General features: G+C 44.2%; 1 protein-coding gene across 5 annotated transcripts in view; it reads left to right on the top strand.

Moving 5' to 3' along the window:
* Window positions 1-20,547, top strand: part of LOC138566707 (synaptosomal-associated protein 25-like) — a 940,697-nt gene that overhangs the window by 593,070 nt on the left and 327,080 nt on the right. For 3 of the 5 annotated variants that reach the window (XM_069644300.1, XM_069644298.1, XM_069644299.1), the window contains one exon: window positions 11,016-11,150. The exons of the other annotated variants lie outside the window; for them this stretch is intronic. In XM_069644300.1, coding sequence (XP_069500401.1) covers window positions 11,016-11,150 — 135 coding nt within the window. The remainder of the gene's footprint in view (window positions 1-11,015; window positions 11,151-20,547) is intronic. 5 annotated transcript variants of the gene reach the window in all.

Here is a 20,547-nt window from a genome sequence, read left to right as displayed (position 1 = left end):
TGGTCAGTCAACTGCTTTCTCTGGGAGTTCGTGCTGGTGCTCCTGTTACCAGTTTTTGACCTTTCCTGGAAATCCTCTTTTGGCCTTTTGATTCCTGTTGCTGTTGATGCTTGCAGCTCCCTCTCCAGTGTGCTGCAGCCATCTCCCCTGCTCCTCTGGGCTCCCACCTGGTGGCTCTGCCGCACTCCGCTGCCTTCTGCCCTGCTCCTCTAGGCTCCCACCTGACATCTCTGCCGCACTCCGCTGCATTCTGCCCTTCTCCTCTGGGCTCCCACCTGGTGGCTCCGCCGCACTCCGCTGCCTTCTGCCCTGCTCCTCTGGGCTCTCACCTGACGGCTCTGCCGCACTCCGCTGCCTTCCGTCCTGCCCCTCTGGGCTCCTGCCTGACGGCTCTGCTGCACTCCGCTGCCTTCCGCCCTGCTCCTCTGGGCTCCGGCCTGGCGCTCTGACGCAGTCCGCTACCTTTCGCCCTGTTCCTCTGGGCTCCCGTCTGACCACTTTGCCGCACTCCGCTGCCTTCTGCCTTTCTCCTCTGAGCTTCCCTGCCTGGCAGCCTTGCCACACTCTTCTGCCTTCTGCCCTTTTCCTCAGTGCTCCTTGCCTTGCTTCATGCCTGTTCCAACCTCTGATATCCAATCCTGTCCTTTACCTGGTTATTTCTTTCAATACTGCTTTCTACTTGTATACATCTTGGTCCACTGTGGTGTCTCCACTTGACTCCGTTTTACAGTGTGACCCTGGGTTGGTCTCCGTTCAGATCAGATAAGGAAAGGCTTCTGATGCCTTCACCTAGTCGGTTGAAGTCGTACCTGCCTCAGTATATGGTCTTTCAGTTTTACCCTTGCACTGAGTACAACAGTTTCCTCGGCACGCCTAAGTCATGACATTGCTGTATGACTGTTGTTAAGAGTAATCTGCTGGTACCTATCCCAACGGCTTTCCTTAATCCCTGGAGACCCCTTATCATATTCCAGTACACCCTTATTTCTGATCAATCCAAGTTGCCCAGCGTACTTGCTTGTCTTTGCCTTTTCTCTGTCTCTTTGTTTACAGCCTGCTCCTGCAGTTCCTGTGAATAGCTGTTTCAGCTAACAGCTTGGTATGTACCTTTAATCTGTTATATTCTAGCATTGTCTCCGGAATCTCCCTTAATCTACTTGCATACAGTGAGAGATAGTCTCTGCCCTGTACTCTCCGCCTAGACTTGTGACACTACCCTTGACTTTGATAGTAATTGTCATCAATGTTAACAATTATGTACCAGCACTGTGGTACCTACGGGTCTGGACGCTGGGAACAAATTAAATAAATAAATAACGTAAATACAGTGTGCCCTCATTTGCACTGAAGCCCAAGAAAGGACCTAAAGAGTGAAAGAAGAGTGCAAAGTGAAAAAATAAAGAAACTCAGGATGGCAGCCAGCTCCCCAATTCACAAATGTCTTTTCCTCTAGAAGAGCAACTAATTAGTCTATTTTTGATCTGTGTGCATCAGAAAAAGATTTAATCTCAGGATCCTCCAGTACCTAACTCATCTCACATTCAGAACGTGTGCATGTCAGCTTCTTCAGCCTCAAGTCTGGAAACAAAAGAATATGGCAGTCCCTGTGACATATATCTTTCTATCAAATTGGTACCTGTATTACATGGTCCCTCGCCTTGGCTGACTTCATGAAGACTAGAACTGTGCCAGCTCTCTACCATCTGCTTCTGCCGCTCTAGTGGGGATTCTACACCAGAGACTCTACTGTCGTCTCCTTTCTCATATTCTTCTTGTATACAGACAGTTCCATCACATTGTATGCTCTTTGCCATCTCTATAATTGCGAAAATGAGGTATGATTCAAGTCAGGTAGATCGCCATTATCATGTGATCCTCTCACGGTTGACATTCTACTGCAGGTGTAGAACTCCTTAGTCAAATCCTGAAGATCGCATTTCCATTACTGGAGCTTACTCTAATGTACCTGCGGAACCCAAGGACTCTGGTGTTCCACTAACACATGCCTCAAATCATCTACCAATATAGCTACTCAGTTGCAAAAATATCCTAAGAACATTTACTGTTTCAAACACAGATGCCATGAATTAAGTGTGCCATCTATATGGTTTAACAGCTAGATCTTGCTAGCAATTCAGAGAGAAATGTGCAAAGCTACTTGACTCACTGGTACAAGATTTTCGCTGGGTCTCACGGATCAATTTTCATCTGATCTGTTACATGTGTTAGAAGACAGTCTCTCTTCTTTTGGAATTTGCTATCAGCAGCTCCATTTCCTTTCTTGATCAATGCCACTGAGGTCATTTTACTCAGAAAGAAAGTAAGTAAATGACAGGCATGTTCAATTAACGAGCAGGTGTGTCCATTTCTCCTTAATGGCAGCTGTCCGGTCTCCCTCAACTGCCATGAACAGGGTGCAAAATATATAGATTGCCCTATTCTGGACGTTGCCCGACATGGTCTAAATACTGTTACACAGGGCAGTTGGCATGCCCAAATCTCCCACCGCACCAGCATAGAAAAACATTTTCCATGATCAGTGCATGAGCAGGTCGTGTTGTGTCTAAGCGCTTTATAAATAAATAATAGAAATACCAGGTCTTAAGTCACTGTGGATACATTTAGCAGCCTTAAAATTTGCATTTCAAGGTTGTTCAAGTCTTGTCTGATGCCTGAGAATATTTAACAATATAAAATATACATTATTTGTAGAAATATGTATCGCTTCCATCAGGAAGTTCTTAGCGGAAGGCAAGGAATTTTTTTTATGTCATGTTATGGCTGTGAATGTTCATAAGAATAGTCCCTCTCTATTGTATGAAGTGTAGAAGTAGTGGACTACATTATCTTGACAGTGATTGTGCCCAGGGCAGAATAATCCCATTCTATTGTAGAGGTGATAGTTACACACATTTAACCTCGTACTGTTGAGTGTATCTGACAGAAATGGTGGATTCCATGAAGCAGAAGGGCTCGAGGGTAAGACCGATGTTTTGTGTGTGATGGATGTTCCTGAGAGCAGAAATTGTGGGTCACATGATTTTGAAGAGTTCTTGCCTAGAACTGCAAATTCTATGCCATGAATGGATTGCAGTGGAATCAGTTGTGTGATCGGGGTATGTATTGGAATACCATGCCATATCAATAGCAAGTACAGTGACATGATTTGTCACAAAGTAAAGGATTTGCAAGCTATTTAAGAGTAACAATTATTGATTGGATGGATTTGTGTATGTAAGACTGGCAGATAGATCACTTGCTTTGGGAGTGCTTCACTTAGGAATACTGGGTCCAGTGCTGTTAGATGGCCTTGGCCGGCATTGGTGGATTTCATGCAGCCAGAGAGTGTTAGGAAATAATGTGGATGCTCAAATGTTGTGGAAGAGGGTTTGGCCATCTAGAAATGGTATTGTTTGAGTATTCAGAGGTGAATGGTGTGAGCATTCAGAGAGGCCTTGATTATTATATCACAACGATTAGGACTGCATTCGTTGAGCATTCAGAACGGAATAGACTAAACTTTTGGCGGGCCCTGGATGAGCATCTGGGAGTCTTTCAGTGGAATGGCAGAAGTATTCAGGGATCATTTCATAAGCATACAAAGGTCATAGGATGAGATTTTAGAAGGATCATCTGCTGAGTATTCAGAGGGCATGAGATAAATAATTGTAGTACATCCGCTTAGCTTTCAGAGGGCATAGACTAATCAGGGTATGAGCTATTATGGGTCCTGAAAAATAATTACATTGTGGGTAGAGCTAAATTTCTTCCCAGGGTACACCGCTTTCCTTACACACACACTGGTACAATCCTGTGCAGCTCCTGGTCCCGCCATCCCTTTCGTACCTGTCTGTGCGTCACATCAGTGTTGTAAAGCTGGAGTGGAAGCCTTGTCTCTGTTCAGAGGAGTGGATGCAGATGGAAGACTGTCTGACTGCAGGCCGGTTGAGGAAAAACCTGAAGAGGCAGGAGAAACGGCAGTTCTGATGGCCAGTAGGTGCCTGCTGCATGCCGCCTGCACCATGGACATTATGCATGTGCAAGCACCTGTTTGGCGCACCTGTCAGCCCACATTTCAGGCAGGGAACACTCAACACATTCACTCCATCCTGAATGAAATCCTGGACACCAGAGACCGAGCATGGGGTTTGAATATTTTAGATATCCATAACATCTTAAATCTGAAAAGTTGAGACACACAATTTCTGAAAGATTCCACTCCTGCTTCGTTGCAATGGTATCACTTCAAATCATGTACCCCTACCAAACTAACGCTATCAGTAAAAATTCACATTAAAGCAATGTGAAATAGGATTGATGGTTCTAATGTAACGTCTCCAGTTGGTAGTAGCTCTTTGAACAGGTTACAAATACACTTTGAACATTTTAACTCGGTTCAAGGAATAAAAGGGTACTCTACAATAAGAGAAAAGCTGGTAAATAACTTCTGTTGCAGACTAAAGGAAGACCCAAGAGTCACACGGTTACACACAGGTTGCAGTCCTAAATTATGCCTCTACAATCAGTTATTTCTTTATTGGTTTCTACAAAAGGAGAAAGGCGCAGAAAAATGCATTAATCTCTGCTTCCATGGGTGTTAGAGACTTAGAAAATGGCTCATCTGAAAGCAGGGGTCTTAAAGGCACTGGACAAGCAAGAGACACCAAAAAGGAGTCCAGTAGCAACCCCTATGCACCACTAAATAAAGTTTAGTTTTTATTTCCAGAATCTGCTTCTTTGCAGGTTTTTCCTAGTCTTGATGGTTGCCGCCACAATCTAGAGGTCAGTGACATTGACATACTCTACCAGTTTGAATGTTTTAAGTATGGGTTGACCTCAAAGGCTGTTATTTTTAAACAAAACAATGGGCCTCATTACAAGTTTGCCGGTGTGGTAATAATGTGCCAGTAATAACATTTGCTGGCATGTTACCACACCTGCTAACTACAAGTTTTCCGGTTGGGAACCTGCTTTGTCTCCAGTTAAAAGCTGGAGGCAAGTCAGGCGGCTTACCGGCAGAAATTGCCAGTATTACCGGCACCGGTGTTACGGTGCCAGTAACACCAGAAAATCCCCCTTCCAATGGAATGGGGATTTACAACCATTGCTGCTGAACCGAGTGCCGGGAACGGTAATACAATTTGCCAGTATCCTGGCGGATTAACCGCCAAGATACCGACAAACTCGTCGTGAGGCAAATGACTTGGATCTACAGATCCTTTATTAAGGTATTTGTTATCAAAATAACTCAAACTGGCTAATCGTAGTTCTAAGTTGATTTTCTTTAATTAGTTTTCTTAGATGCCCCTTTTTCGCCTAAGAAAGTATGTTGTATTTTAGCAGAATGGTGTAGTGTAAGTGTGTCAGCTTCCTTTATCAAGGGAATCCTGGCTGTCAGGAATCCCCCCTAATTGGCCAGTCCAATATCTCAGATGGTTCAAAAGGGCACCTTTGTCATATTGCAAAAAAATGCTTTTTTACCCAAATTACTTTATAAGATGGATTTTCACACACCCCTTTCAGAACAGAGTATAGCTTTAGAGGGCAGGTACACGGGGCAGCATTTCTGACATTTAATATTACAACAATTAAACACTAACACCCCAAATATCTTATTGTATGATACACATGACTATTTACCTTAAAAAGATGAAGGAAGAGTTAAGCAGGATGACTGTGTTATCCATCACACATACTCCTGTGTTTCCTTGGAGGTCAGGGTGGCCTGCATATACATATAATTTTAGGAGATGGCGTGAGTTCAAGTTGGAACTCCAACATACGCATTATGTGAATCGCCACCGCTGACATTTTGAGCATTGAAAGGCCTTAATAACACTTCTGATGTAATAATCAGAGTATGTGTAAATAATGCTGGCATAGGAGTATTAATGCAACACTTGGGATAATATTTGGATGTAGTCAGCACTCCACCAACTTAAATTGAGTCAGTTACTCCCTGACTGCTGCTTGCCTCATTAAACAGCTAGCATCCTAGTGCTGCGCATGGGGTCAGGCAAGCTGCGGGTTACAGCTTTGTAACACAACTGTGCTACATGGGGAATATCAAAGAGGCTTTCTGAGGATGCTGTGACGGGCAACCCAGCAAACGAGGTGGATCTGAGAGAATCTGCAGGTTATCTTCTTTTTGCCACAGATGTCAGCGGAGGAATGATTCAATTTTCATGCCTACCATGTTTTCTCTGACTGCCACAATCTGTGAAAAGCCCTGAAGCACTGTGCTGCTTAGGACAACTGAACCATGGGTGCAGACACATAGCATTTGACAGTCGAAAAAGTGCTCGAGGCAGGCAAGAGCTGTCCATTTGTTCCCTAGCCTTCTCTTGGGTTTCCTTTTTTTTTTCTCACTACCAGCTCCTCGAACCCCAGTGTTTCCTTGAGACCTCATATGATTCTGTATGTCCCACCTGATACTGTTGAGCTTTTCCATTGCAGAACCTACCCTTTCTGTGAGTGCATACTTCCTGAACACAATCCCTGAACCTGTACAAGTGTTCTGTCACAATTCTGTTGCCATACCAGTATAGCATGTTATCCCTTTGTACCACTGTTAAGCCAGTGAGGTATTTAAATATCTCTATCATATTGTTCCCTCTTTTCCTTCAAGCTCTACATGTTCACATTGTTGAGTCTGCCTTCATCAAGATTTTGACTCAAGCCCAGCTCCATTTTAGTTGCCCCTTTTCGTAACTGTCTCTCTTCTGTCTTTGTTCCTCTGCATCTGTGTCTTTCAGGGCAGGGTATCACACACCAGGTGAACCATCACTAGTGTTGTGTACAAAAGTACCACAGCCAACATGCCCCTGATAATCCTGCGTTTTCCTCCTATTGGAAACTTGCTTTCTTACGGATACCACCAGCCCGAATGCTTTTTCACCGTTTGCCATCCGATGTGAACATCCCAGGTGCCCTCAGAGCCCGCAGGTTGCACGTTACATCTGGTTCTGTTGTACTACATTTCCGTACTCTACACTAGCCTTGTAGCTCACATTTCACTCTGGCATATGCAGCTGTTAAAAAAACGAGTGAATACATAAATGCTCCTCTTGGGCTTTGTATCCAAAATGGTCAATCATAGCTTTCATCTTTCACCTCATCTCGGGAGTTGATTAGCCATAATGGTTGCCCCTTAGCTCCCATCTTGCAGAGCGTGTCTGCGGTTCTTTAGCTCATGATTGCCCCATAGAACTCCTCTTGCCCCACTACTCTAGGTTGCTAGTACAGGTCTTAAATGGCGGCTCATTGCTCCAATCTTGCAGTTTTACTCTGGGGTTCTATTTACTAAATTATCACCTCAAAGCTCCCATCTTGTACTGCTTTTCTGGACTTTTTTAGGCATAGTTTCAAAGTTCCACTTTGTGCTGCTACACAGGGCTTCTCTGTATTTACTTCTGCATTTGGGTGTGTGTGCTTCTTATACATGCATTACGACATGTTTTTGGTATGTAGCAAATCAAACTTCTAACCTCCTTTAGATTTTCTTAAATGCCATCTCATTTTTTCACACACCGTTTGGGTTATTGCCTGTTCAATAGTGTCATGTGAAAACGTGATGTTTTCCCTACCAGCCATTGTGCTATATTGCGTATAGAGACTGACCCTGAACACAAGTAGCCCCTTTATTGATTTTTATCACATATAACTGTGCATTCTCTTTATCTCAGGGTGAACTTTATTCAGAAGCACTTATTCCACCTGTTACTAGGCCACACTACATTTTCCGTCTGTGAAGGTTTTTCCTAAACCAATGTAGACCACCTCAATTCCTCTTCCGTACATGATTGCCCTATTGCCACTCTGTAGAACACACAAGTGGGGTTGGCCTGCCATGCAGTTCTCTAGTACTAAACTGTTACTCCGTATCCTGCAGTTGAGCCCATTAGTGTCACCTCTGACGAGTTCAGGCTCATTGGTCTAAAGTTGCCAGCTTAAAGCATGATCGAGCTATCTTTGGAGCACGTCTAGGCCTGCCCTTCTTAGGTTCCCCATCCAGATTCTAATCTTCTTTTATGCACCAGTTTACATGGGTTATTTCACATACCACCCCGTCACAAACCTTTTATTACCACTTGCTAAATCTTCCATGTCACAATCCTTGCAATTCTGAGAGACATCCCAGGCAAGATAGTCACTTTATTGGTTCCTTTTCTCAAACAATCAAACTTGATTAATTCATCAGTTCACCTATGTTCCCTCAGCATTTGTCGTTTAGGGGAGTATATAAGAGTCTCTCATGCCCCACCCGCCTCCTATTTGCTTCCTTTGCTTCTCAGGTCAGACAGTTCTCCTGGTGTACTTCTCTGCATGGTAAGTTTACTGACATTATTGTATTTTTCTCCATAGGTGCCTTGCATCCGCCTCCGAGTTTTACACCCAAGGCCCTCTTGGAATTTCACTTAAATCAGAAAATTGTCCTTCCCCACCTTGGGTCCTCCGAAGAGGCCTCTTCTTCGAAGCTCTCGAGATGCTGCGTTGTGTGTAAAGATATACCTAGAAAGGACTGCCCCCTTCAGCTCTGCAACTCCATGTTTATAAACTTTGGACAAGCTGGCAGAGGAAACAAAACCCTTCCCTTCCACCCAGAGTGGTGGATTAGACTACTTCTAGGGCCTAGGAGTTGGTAGACATTGGAATTGGGGAAGAGCACCAGAGGGTTGAACTTAATGGGCAGCCTTCAACAGAGTTGCTCTTCTTAATGTCTGCAGGACAGCCAATTGGGCCTCCCACAATACCATCAAGCACTGTACATTGAATGTTGGCTGCAGAGGCAGAGCCTTCGGCAAGGCAGTCCAGGACACAGTCTTCTTTTGAATACAGGATTATGTACAATTTCCCAATAGGCTTACCACCAGTTATCTCTGTATTTTTTTTTCTGTTTATCGATCCCCTTCTTGGTTCACCCTCTGACCTAAAGGACAGTGACAAGGAAGATGGAAGAAGGGATAATGGCCTTATAATCTACCAGTAATCTTCAATACTCCTGATAAATCTTCCTTTTCAAAGTCATGATTTAACATATTCGTAAGAGTATAAGCGCTGTTAAAGGGCAAGTGAGGCTCTTATACCCTCCCCAGTAGGAGAGTGGCTAGGTGAATCTAGGAGATCTGAATAATTAATTGATATTTGAGAAAAGCAATTACGAGTGTACCTGTCTTGGCAGAGATGCCCCTCATACTTGTAAGGACTATGACGAGGAAGATGGAATAGATTTAATGAAGATTGCCGGTAAGTAATCAGCCCATTTTGACACCTACCTTGTATCATAATGCAATTGTATCTATTCCTTTCCAGTGATATCACAGACTGGGCATTGCATCTTTCTTCCACATCATCTCCAAAGGGAGAAGTCGATGACCCATTTGATGCTGGGCGGACGTCTGGGGTCCTCCCTTACATAAATGTCATCTCTCGTTAGCTACTTCTTTATTGTTTGGCCAGCTGGGAGATTCCTAAAATTCTAGTTTCCATGGCAACAACGGCCCACCACTACTTGCATGCTGCAGTGTATTATTTATACAGACAGAAACTTGGATGCCTAAAATGGGAATGCACGCTGAGCCACAGCAGCGTCTCTCTGTACACAGGAGACAGATGGGGCACACAGTGAAAATCCCTCTCATTACATCCCTTATAAACACTGGTGCGCAACGATCAAACATGGGAAAATACAGTGCTGCCTCGCTGCGGGGGAGAGTTAGAGCCCGGGGGTGGTGTGAATGCCTGTCAGCAAAACGGAGTTCAGTAATATTTCTATTTGTGGCTTCAAAACTCTCTGTACTTGAAATGGGAACACTGGGCTTCTCTATAAGAAGCCTGCTATAGTAGGGCTGATATGTTACAAGGACAATCGGTTATCCAAATTATTGGTTGCATACATGCAAATATGTTGCCACAACATCCGTCTTTTCCCTTATATCCTATTTGAATGAAGGCAAATAAGTTTCAGCAATGCTTAGGTTGTACTCAAAGTCTGTGGTAAACCAGGGCAATACTGTTTCAGGAACACTCCATAATCCTTTTTTATCCTAGGGCAGAGATGTTCCTGAACACTGAGCTTCTCTATATCATCCTCTAAAATACCTGCTGCCAAAGCACATTTGTCTAAGGCACATGGCTTGCTTTTCCATACACCTTGTTAAACCAGACTAGATATGTTGCAGACCGCTGATTCTGTTTCCACAGCGCATGCAATTCCAGGGCAGGTATTAGACAGGAAAACACTTGCCCCTGACAATGCTCCATGCACATTTCCTTGGCAGATACCTGCCATAAATACTTTATCACCTGGCAAATTCACCAGGTGAACTCTCTGCATTTCAATCTCGAGTTAGTGTTGCTTCACTGCAGGTGTGTTAGTGAAACAGTCAACCCTAAAGCTCACTCTTAGGATGTTTGGTGATCATAATACACGGTTCGGGTGACAAAAAAAAGTATGCCATTGACTCAAATGAATCCATTGTATTCACAAATAGAGCTCTCCGTCTTCTATGCTACATTAGGCGGAGCAGTCCTATGCATGGTCTAGGCTAGGAAGTAAACTCTCTTCTTTACTTTCTACCTTGTCCAATGTACTTGTTTTGCATTGTCCTTTCCCTATGACTGCCTGTCTGGCTGAATTGTGGCCTAAGAATGAATGCAGCAAATTGACGCCTGCATGCCGCTCGTGACTGGCCCCTCACCACCATTGAACTTTTGCTAGGAGTGGCTGCACAATGTGATCTAAAGCTAAGAATGACTACATGCCTTAAGTACCTGCCACCTGCAACTGCACGCGGGAGTGACTGCATGCTGGAAGTCACGGCATGCTGGGAGTAGCTGCATGCTCCACTGTTACTGCATGTTAGGAGCGAGTGCATGCTGGCAGTAAAGTGACTGAAGGTCTTGCTTCTGCCTACCGAGTGGGTTCTCTAGATATCTGTGTAGCAGGACTGGAGAACCTCGGAATGAATGTTTAGAATCTCCCATCATGCTGTATCCATTCCACTCTCTCCAAGGCTTAAGAACATCAAGACAAGTGAAGCCTACAAAGCGGTGTGGGGCAACGGCCAGGATGGGGTGGTCTCTGCACAGCCGTCAAGAGTCGCGGACGAGAGAGAGCAAATGATCATGAGTGGCGGATACATTCGCAGGTAACGGACAGCAAGCTAGTGCTCTCTACATGACCTTCCATATGGCAAGCTAGTGCTTTCTTTCTGACTTTCTCTAGGGAAGTTAGTGCTTTCTGCCTGACCTGCTCTCTGGCAAGCTAGATCTTTTTTCCTGACATTCTTCCATCTGGCAAGCTACTGCTTTCTGCTTGACCTTCTACTAGCTGTTAAGCTAGTGCTCTATGTCTGACTTTCTTGTGTCTGGCAAGCTTGTGCTTTCTGCATGACCTTCATTTAACATGCAAGCTTGTGCTCTCTGCATGAAATTCTATTCGGCAGGTTAGTGCTACCTTTACTTTTGCCACTGGCAAGCTAGTTATTTCAGTAATACTTTCTTAATGAAGCAAACTAGTGCTCTCTGCCTTACCTTCTATTCAGAAAACATGTGGTCTCTACCTGACTTTGTATTCAGCTACCCATCTATGGCTAACACCCTAGTGATTTCTGCTGTGCTTTTTTTTATATACCACAAGTTAGTGTCCTCTAACCCTATAGTTAGTAAGGTCGCTGCTTTTGCCTGACCTGCTTGGCAACATCAGGTCTTTGTAACATTGACTTTAGCATGCTTCTTTAACCTGCCTGGCTTACCTTGCAAACTAGCACACTCTTTCCCATTGCTGCACTAGCTATTGAGATATTCCTCTCTGCCTGACCTTTTTAGCAAAGCAATGCCCTCACCTTTGTAGCACTTAAACCAATGATGCTTTCAATGCATTTTGATTTCCAGCCAGCTATAGTTTCCTTGTTATTGTCAGCCTAGTAAACTCAACTTTTAATACTACTCTCATATAAGCTGGAGCTTTTTACCAGCTATTCTTTGCTAGATCTGGTGCTGTAAGGCAATGAAAGAAAATAGTCAAGGTCTCGGCAGGCTAAAGCCTTGTGAGGTTGAGTCACCCATGGTGATCCTGAAAACAGGGACACCCGCATATGGGGCAATGGTTGCAAACACCCATTCGGCACACTTACACCTTCCTCAGATGACAGTCATTGATGTCAGCCACAAGCAAACTATGATCTCATAGTCATCAGACTCAAGCCCTAAACAGGAAGTCTTTTTGACACCAATGGACATACGGCCTAATACTTGCCATGAACACCAACCTGCATTTTGACATCCAACTACATGCAGCAGACCAATCAATGGAAATGCCTATATAAGCACTCTCAACTTTGAGACCTTCCACTGCAACCCATGATTCTCAGAAATGTGTTTCAGGGAGAGAATGAGGAATTAATTGGAATTCCATTGCTTTAGGAAGAGGACACTGGTTCTTATAGCTTTTTTGAGGATTACAGTTGACGAATAGCTAGCTACCTTTTCTATCTCTACCAGATGTATTGATGTATTTTATTGCCCATATCCACCAAGGAAGTAGAACACCACCTACAAAGATTTCTATTCAAGCCTTCAACGTGATTGGCACTGGGTATTCCACTGTTGAAAAATGTTTTTGAGCCAGTGAAAGACATTTTTTGCCAACAACAGTCAGGCATCCGCTCAGAGACAAGAGAAGAAGTATTGAATCACACCTATTAGCATTCCTAATGCTAGAGGGCACCCACATCTAGGTCACATGTCCAGAACTATTTCCCAGAAATCTTCTCTGAACCCTAATTAGTTTTTGGTTGCACCGCCTGACCATTAAGTAAGAAGCTAGCTGATTGGTAAAGTAAGGCTTCCACATGTGCATCTTTGAAATTGTTCACTGGTTGCACATTCATTTTGATTGACAAGTTTATGCATGGCATTTGAGCCGAGGTAAGAGACTGATGAAGTAAAGTGCATTCCACAATTGTGTGTGCCATATTCTACGTCAGTGAACAGACTACACCTCAGTAAGTAACAAGTAATTAAACTCAGGTGGCATTCCTGGTTACTGATTTCAGGGTTCAGACTCAGGTTCTCAATATGCCCCTTGATGCACAGTCTCTGGATCAGAAATGGAAATGTCAAAGAGATGAACTGAGAATGCAAAAGCAATGTGAGTACCTGAGTAGCACAGTTACTTTCATTGTTTCACTGCAGCAAACCTACTTTAACAACAACAGCAGTAACAGCATGCAGAAAGCATGCAGTGTCATCGTTGTTAGCAGCACTGCAAGAGATGCTATTCTGTCCATGAATGCTGCTAGGATAGCACCAGCCAGTATGGACTTTACTGCCTCCAGTTCTACTTGATGTTGATACATGTTTTCTGTGACCAAAGTCTCCTCGTGATCAGCAGAGTTAGAATTAGAGTTAGGAAGGCAAACCTAACAGCAGATGGGTCTTTGATGCATTGCACGAGGTACTTATCCAATTCTATTATTTCCCACAACACTGTCACCTGTTTGACATGCGTCCTCCCCATTTCAAAAAGGGGTCTTCTATTTCATTTGAAAATGTGATTTGAAGCCTGTTTCCCTTAGGGTCTTTCTCAGATACCATCCTGCTTCCCAAGCTGCAAGATGGCTTTCATTCAATGATGAATCTGTCTCTTGAACAATTTTGATGGAGAACAGAAGTTTTAATTTCTCTTATTGCAAATGTTTTTCCAATGTATTCCATCTCTGCAGGATGGTACCTTAATGGCAACTATCAGTCTGAAAGATACATGCTTCTACATTTGGACACAAGCACCCCGCACATAATACCTCCTACTTGTAGTTGAACAGGTAATTGCATTGAAGAATTGTGTGTGTTGTGTGCAAACACAGAAAATTAAGGCTACAGATTCTTGGCAAATTTTTAGGGAACTGCAAGGCAAGAGTCTGCTATTTACTTTGACATTCTGGTCTACCTTCCATTCCAACTTTTTGAGAATTGCCTGAGATACTGCATGGTGGCCAGGGAAAGCACATCAGAGAAAACATGGAAGCTGTGCTGGTAAAGGCTTTCACTTGGGTGCCATGCCACCTCAGCACTGACCACAACTCTACAAATAGGACATCACAAACTACCACGGCTTGGTCAAATTTTTTCCAAGGAGTGCTTCCCTTTTCGGCTGTATCATACCAGAGGTCACTCATGAAGGAGTGTCCAACTGTTTTATAATTGTTTTAATTGATTGCTTCTTTTTGTCATTTACAACCGGTTAAAACAATGTACCAGTTACCAGAGACCCTTCCCTGCAGCTGAGCTGTCTTGGGCCTGTTTCACATGCTTAGGAAATCTTTACCCAGCGGCTTCCTCTGTGGTCTGTGTGGGATGGACACTGAGATCTCTCTGGGTACTGCTGCAGTCCTTTCAGGCAATGGCCAGGTACCACAGACTAATATTGATTTTGTATTGGGTCACACACCATCAGATGCAGGCAAAGGGGTTTGATATTGGACGTGGTGCATAGCAGACCCTGCCTTCCAATGCAAGTTTGAAGGTCGCCACCCCCACTCTCGGGTCTTTAACAGCCACATTAGGGCAGAGTCATCCCAGCATACACGCACACGGGTACCTCTTTGTGGGGAAGTTCCTGGAGCTTTGACCAGTGATCCTGCAGTACTTAATGGCCTGTTCACCACAGACCAGGGAAGAAAAGTGCCTCAAAGGGGCGTCCATCCCTCAACACCAATTCAAATAGGTATCAGATGTGCTGGAGTCAATAAGATTCCTCACGTCATCCACATCTTCTAAACCTGTTCATATTCTCTCGTGAATGGCAAATTCAGGAGTGGAGTGAAGTCCATCTCTTTACAGGGTCTTTGTGCCAAACATCAGTACATGACAATCGTACAACTTTGGCAAAAAGGTCTAAAATCAAGCAAGATGTCCCAAGATGCTGAGGCAAGATAGAAAAGGTGAAGAAGACTTGTAAGTCATTGGCACCGTGCTCAGTACCAGAGTCGTCGTCTGCTTATAGTCTTTGCTGGCAGCATAAAAAGCACTGCACTTGATGTCACTGCTCAAAACATTACCATGGTTGCATCTGGTAACTGAATGTTGCCTGAATCCCTCTGGCTCCAGAAGAAATCACAGAGCACCCTATTTTGGAACCAACAGGTGAAACCATCATCTTATCTGAATAAGAGGATTTTGATTATTCAAATTACATCACAGTGCTAAGGGGGCAGCTGGTAAATTCGCTGATGCATGATTCTGCGTTTCTGCCTCTTATGTTTTCACCATTGAAGATGCACGGTTTTCATTGCATCATCTTTTTCTGTATTGCCTTTTGTTCACCCCATCATAAGGCCATGCACTTGCACAGCCACCTCTTTTATGCTAACGTGCAAGTACCAAGATTGGTGGATTTCAACGTGTTAGAGCGTAATGCGACAGTTGTGGTGGATTAGGCGTTATCCCCAATAGCAAGTGCCTGTATGACTTTTCTAAAGCACAAACCTATTTGATAGCCATCTAGTGTTGTACATAGTGTAAGCAACTTACATCTCATATTGTGTAGGCTTCCAAAATTGATACCAGGAGGTACTACACCAACTGGTGCTAGGGGACTTAGGGCATTGATTGAAGAGTGGGGGTTTCAGTTCTTTCCTGCACAGTGGCGTTGGGGCTGTATGGATGTCCGACTAGCTTTTCAACTTATTAAGTTGGTACTTATGTTGACACTGCCTCAAATGTAATGCAGGCTGTCTTGATGATGATTCAATTTGGTATCAGCATTGGGTGTAGCTCTCTGAATGGGGGGGGGATATGCTTGAATTTCCTGATGCCCTCGTGCCATCTTGCTGCAGGAAAATTAACTGCTTTGAGTATGCGGACACCTGACAGGAGTGTTTTCCCCATTTATGTGTGACAGTAGTAGGGATTGGACGGCAGTCCTGAAGTCAATGGATTGGAGGAAGGACTTTTTTTGCACAGGAGTGGTAGCTTGTAGCATGACCTTTGTCTCTTCTTAGCAATGTGTAGAGGGTGTCGTTGATGATGAGACCCAGAGATTTGGCCCTCTGGGCTTGTTTCGATAAGAACCCTTCGAGGTTCACAGCAGATATCTATGATTGGATGAGCAGTTCTTTATATGGGTGTCCAATAGGGGGTGTTCTCCCTCAAAGTCAATTGTAGGTGATACAAGTGATTTTTCCTGACATGGGCAACTCCTGGTCAAATAGCCGGGGTCCTATGAAGTACTCTGGGAGCTCTACAGGATTCCCCATAAATCACCTCTAGGTGTTACTTCATGTAGTGGGTGGATTCCCATATCCCCCAGAGTTCCCCAGTTACCTTCAGTGGTAATTAACAGGTAACTGTCTGCATACATAGAATACACATTAGACTACCAAGGCCCATATGGGTACAGAAATACCTCCCTAATACTGAGTGATATTAGGTCCTACTTGTCCAGGGCCACTTGTAAAGGATGTTCTACTAGCTCAGTCAGTTTAGCATGATTCAATAACGGCAAAAGTTCCCAAAGTGGATACAGATACCGGTCCTGATAAAAAAAGACTTTACTACTGTACACTCATATTGGATTTTGAACTTTATTGGACAAAAGCTATTCAGCAGTGGAACATTTTGAAGCTTAAAGAGTGATCTCTAGAAGGTTTTAAATGATCCCTAATCACTGGAATTACTTTGGATCCCATCCCAAAAGGGAGAGTCCAGCCAAAGCGCTAGGTCACCTCCTTTCTGCAGGAGCCCAGTTAACATCAAACATCTTCGATGCTCATTGGGCCTCATGAGGTAGTTGCAACATGGATCTCAGGATCCACCTCTTAGCATTCCCTTCATGCTCTGGGTGACATATGAGCATTTTACCACAACCTCTGGCTAAATTGTGTTCGCTAATATTAATTCTTGTCCATCTAGAAGATGACTCATATTGAGGCTCCTCAGCTCAGCAGTTCTTGGGAAGGGTCAGGTCTGCTTTTTCCTCTTCCATACTCAGCAGCAAAGAATCTAAGGTTTGGGAAAACAAGGTTACAAACCCCTGCTAAAATGATTCACTTTCTTTATGGCAACCAAATACAGAGTCTATTTTGGCATGTAATAATCAGGAAAAAGGAGAACACTTGGACACATTTTCATACTTGCTTCCAGTGGATGCTAGTGAGTTCTTGTTTTGGCTCTGAGGTTGTAAAGAATCCCCTAGCCAACACATGAAGGCAAATAAGGAATTTATGGTTACCAATTACCGGGCCATTGTGTGTACAGTTTATATCCAGAGGTGCAAGAAAGAGGTCTGTGCTTTAATGTTAAAAATGGTTTTCTCATCAAACACTGATGAGGTTGAAGGATTGCAAGATGGGTGTGGCAACAGCTAAATCCCTCTGCACTTTTTTTGTCAGCCTCTGGGGAAATATACAAACCTTCACAAGCTTTCCAGCTTTCAAATCAAGACAATCAGCAAAAGACACTTCCCGCTCTAGTGGGAGGGTGGGAGTCAGTGTTAGAGGTAGAATTTACTTTTGAAGTTCAAATCTTCACTGGCCACTATTGCTGCAGGACCCTTCCAAGAATTCTGTTTGTTTACCGAAGACTGCAGTTTCAATTTCCACCTAGGAACATCCTTCCCGCGTTAGTAGCAGCATTTCACACTTCTACCATCTGTAGATTAGGATAACACTGGGCCCATCTTTCTAAAGTTAATCCATCACGCTTCCACCAGTCTCACGGACTTCACCTTTAAAATTCAAAGATCCACACAGGAGCTGTCAATCGAGATTCCAAGGCTTCTTTAGTTGCATGCCATTGAGCAGGTCCTGGAACATCAGGAAGGGCTGGAGTTTAACTCCTGTTACTTTCTCGTCCCCAAAACATCAGTGGCCATGACACCCATTCCAGTCCCTGATGAACTCAATCAATTTCTCCCAGTGCAATACTCCTACCGCCTGTCTCCATTTCTCCCATACCAATGGGAGCCTGTCTCTTTCGCACTGAAAAATATCCTTTCCCTTGACATATTATAAACAAACCGAAAATCGGGGAGTGACTGTTCGTGGTGCGCTCTATTTCTCCAGGACACAAGCAGTCCAATGCAGCAGAAACAGCACCGGAGGATCCCCCAGGTTCCTCCAACTGGTGATAATGTAAAGTCAATAGTGTGCTGATGGACTGCGCAGAGGACTCAGTTAGTGAAAGGTTAATTCCTTGAATGTTCAATAGAAGTACAAACGTTCTTAAGTAAACAACAGTTCCAAAAGTATGCAGAATGATTTATTGCGGTCACAGCCGACACGTGTTTCGACCATTAAGGTCGTCCTCAAGGCAATTGAGTAAAGGGATGAATCCCTGATGCAAGGCTTCTGCGTTTCAAAGGTCATAGAATGTCCCTGCACAGGCCAAGTTCAGGGATTTATCCCTTTACTCAATTGCCTTGGGGACGACTTTAATGGTCGAAACACGTGTCGGCTGTGACCGCAATAAATCACTCTGCATACTTTGTTTACTTAAGAACGTTTGTATTTCTATTGAACATTCAAGGAATTAATCTTTCACTAACTGAGTCCTCTGCGCAGTCCATCAGCACACTATTGACTTTACCCTTTACATATTATGCACACTCACAGGCGTGTCAGCGCTGGGCACACCCAGCCCCTGTTGCCTCAGCTAACCACCACCCGTCAGTCCTTTTTTCCGTTCAATGGAACTAGATGCATCCAGCACCTGATCAGCATTTCTTTTGTTAATTAACTGATTTGTTTTTTCCTTTGCAACTTATTTTTTTCAATTTTGGGTTTGTTACTCCTGCCATCCTGTGACCAAACTTACCCCCAGCCTATGCCCTCGCTTTAGATTGTCTCCGCTCCGGGCAAAGATGTGACGCTTGTGCCAGCTGTGAATCTTTGGCATCACGTCAAGGGTTTTGTTGTGCGAGAGCTGTCACACAACAGGGGACAGAAGAAGCGACACCACAGAAGGGTAACTCAATTTAAACCCTGGCACCCTGCAGGTGTGGCTCATTTCTGGGGGTTGCTTGAGTTTAGAGGGTCCTTTGGATCATCCAAGACCTATCAGGGTTGGAGCAAGAACATTAAGGTTCTAACCAGTGATTCCACCAAGGGGCCACACTTGTTCTTTGTCCTGTTAATCTTCCTGTCTTGTGTTAATGTGCTCCCTAATGCCTGTGTGCTATGGCATGTAACAAATAAATAAATAATAAATAAACAAAATAAGAATGGAGTAGGCAAGAGGCCAAGGGGTGCCATCATGTCACAAAACACCCAGAGGGTGCCACCTTTAACGCCTTTGTACATCCTGGGACAATGCTCAATGTTTTGGTCCCTAGTACTGGAAAGTCTCTCCACACTGGTAGACACAAGCCCACCCATTCTCACTCAGATGCAGTGTGCCGGGCCCTTAAGGATGTAGGATGGTGGAAAGGGCAGGGGATGCCTCTGTAAGTGCCTTAGGGTATTGTCCTCTTCGATTCCATTTCCACCCTCAGCACCACAAGCTTTTTTAACCTCCCTGCCTGATTGGCACCAGGAAGACTGGTCCACGAGCTGCCCCACAAACTCTATTGCCAAACACTTCCACGATTCCTACTTCCCTTCACATAGACAGCCACTACCACTGCAGCATCTATCCAAATGGCTTCAACCTCAAGTGCATGTCCATCTCAGACAATGAATGGTGACAGCGTTTTAGACTGATTTCATTCCCTCATAATGTCACAGGCCAAGACAACATATTTTAAAGAGCCTATTTCTCTGGCTCCAACATCCACACCTCCATCAGATCCTGCGTCTCCAACGCCCTTGCTGCCTTAAGGCCCTGCAACCCCTGCGCCAACTGAGCCTGTGCCAGCTTCTTAGCTCCCTCAGCTTGGGCCTTCTGCTGTTCCAGTCCCTGATCGCCCACATAGCAAGACCACAGATACGCAAACAGGGATACCATTTCCTTGGTGTCGAGAGTGCTCTCAGAATACTGATGCTTAAGTCTTCACACAGAATGTCCTGACTGAAGCAGGGAAAGTATGGCATAAAACACGCTCGTGAAACCCATGGTCCGACAGAAGATTCAGGGCCAATAGAGGCTGTTGGTCTCAGAAAACAAACGTGTCCTCCCACCCCCAGCCCCACTTTTCATTGGTTGCTACAGCATCCTGGTGGTTAAAGCCAGCAGTTCTAATGCTCCATCTGCTTCTTCAGCCTCATTGCTCAACAAGGATGTCAAGCTCCTAGAAGCGTACAGGTGCAAGGTATATGCCAACACTTCTGTCCACTTTAGACTGGCCAATGCTGGTACACTTTACGCCACCGCTAACTAAATACTATGGAGGGAACTGAGCCACTTTCAGAACTTTTTCCAAATAGTCATCCTTTAATGAAGCCTTCAAGAGACAAAACAGATATTATAAGATATGTTAGAGGTCACTGTTCATCATTTTGACACTGCTAGACAATGTATGACCCTCGGCACTGACATGATGCAAGTAGCATGGATAAAATGTACCAAATTCAGGCAGCGTATTCAAGGCTACATAGTGGATTTCCCTTT

The sequence above is a fragment of the Ambystoma mexicanum genome, chromosome 2p (assembly GCF_040938575.1).
Source record: "Ambystoma mexicanum isolate Mex_15411 chromosome 2p, UKY_AmexF1_1, whole genome shotgun sequence".
Classification (NCBI taxonomy): Eukaryota; Metazoa; Chordata; class Amphibia; order Caudata; family Ambystomatidae; genus Ambystoma; species Ambystoma mexicanum.
The sequence above is the reverse complement of the archived record's forward strand: the minus strand, read 5'-3'. Positions and strand labels throughout refer to the sequence as shown.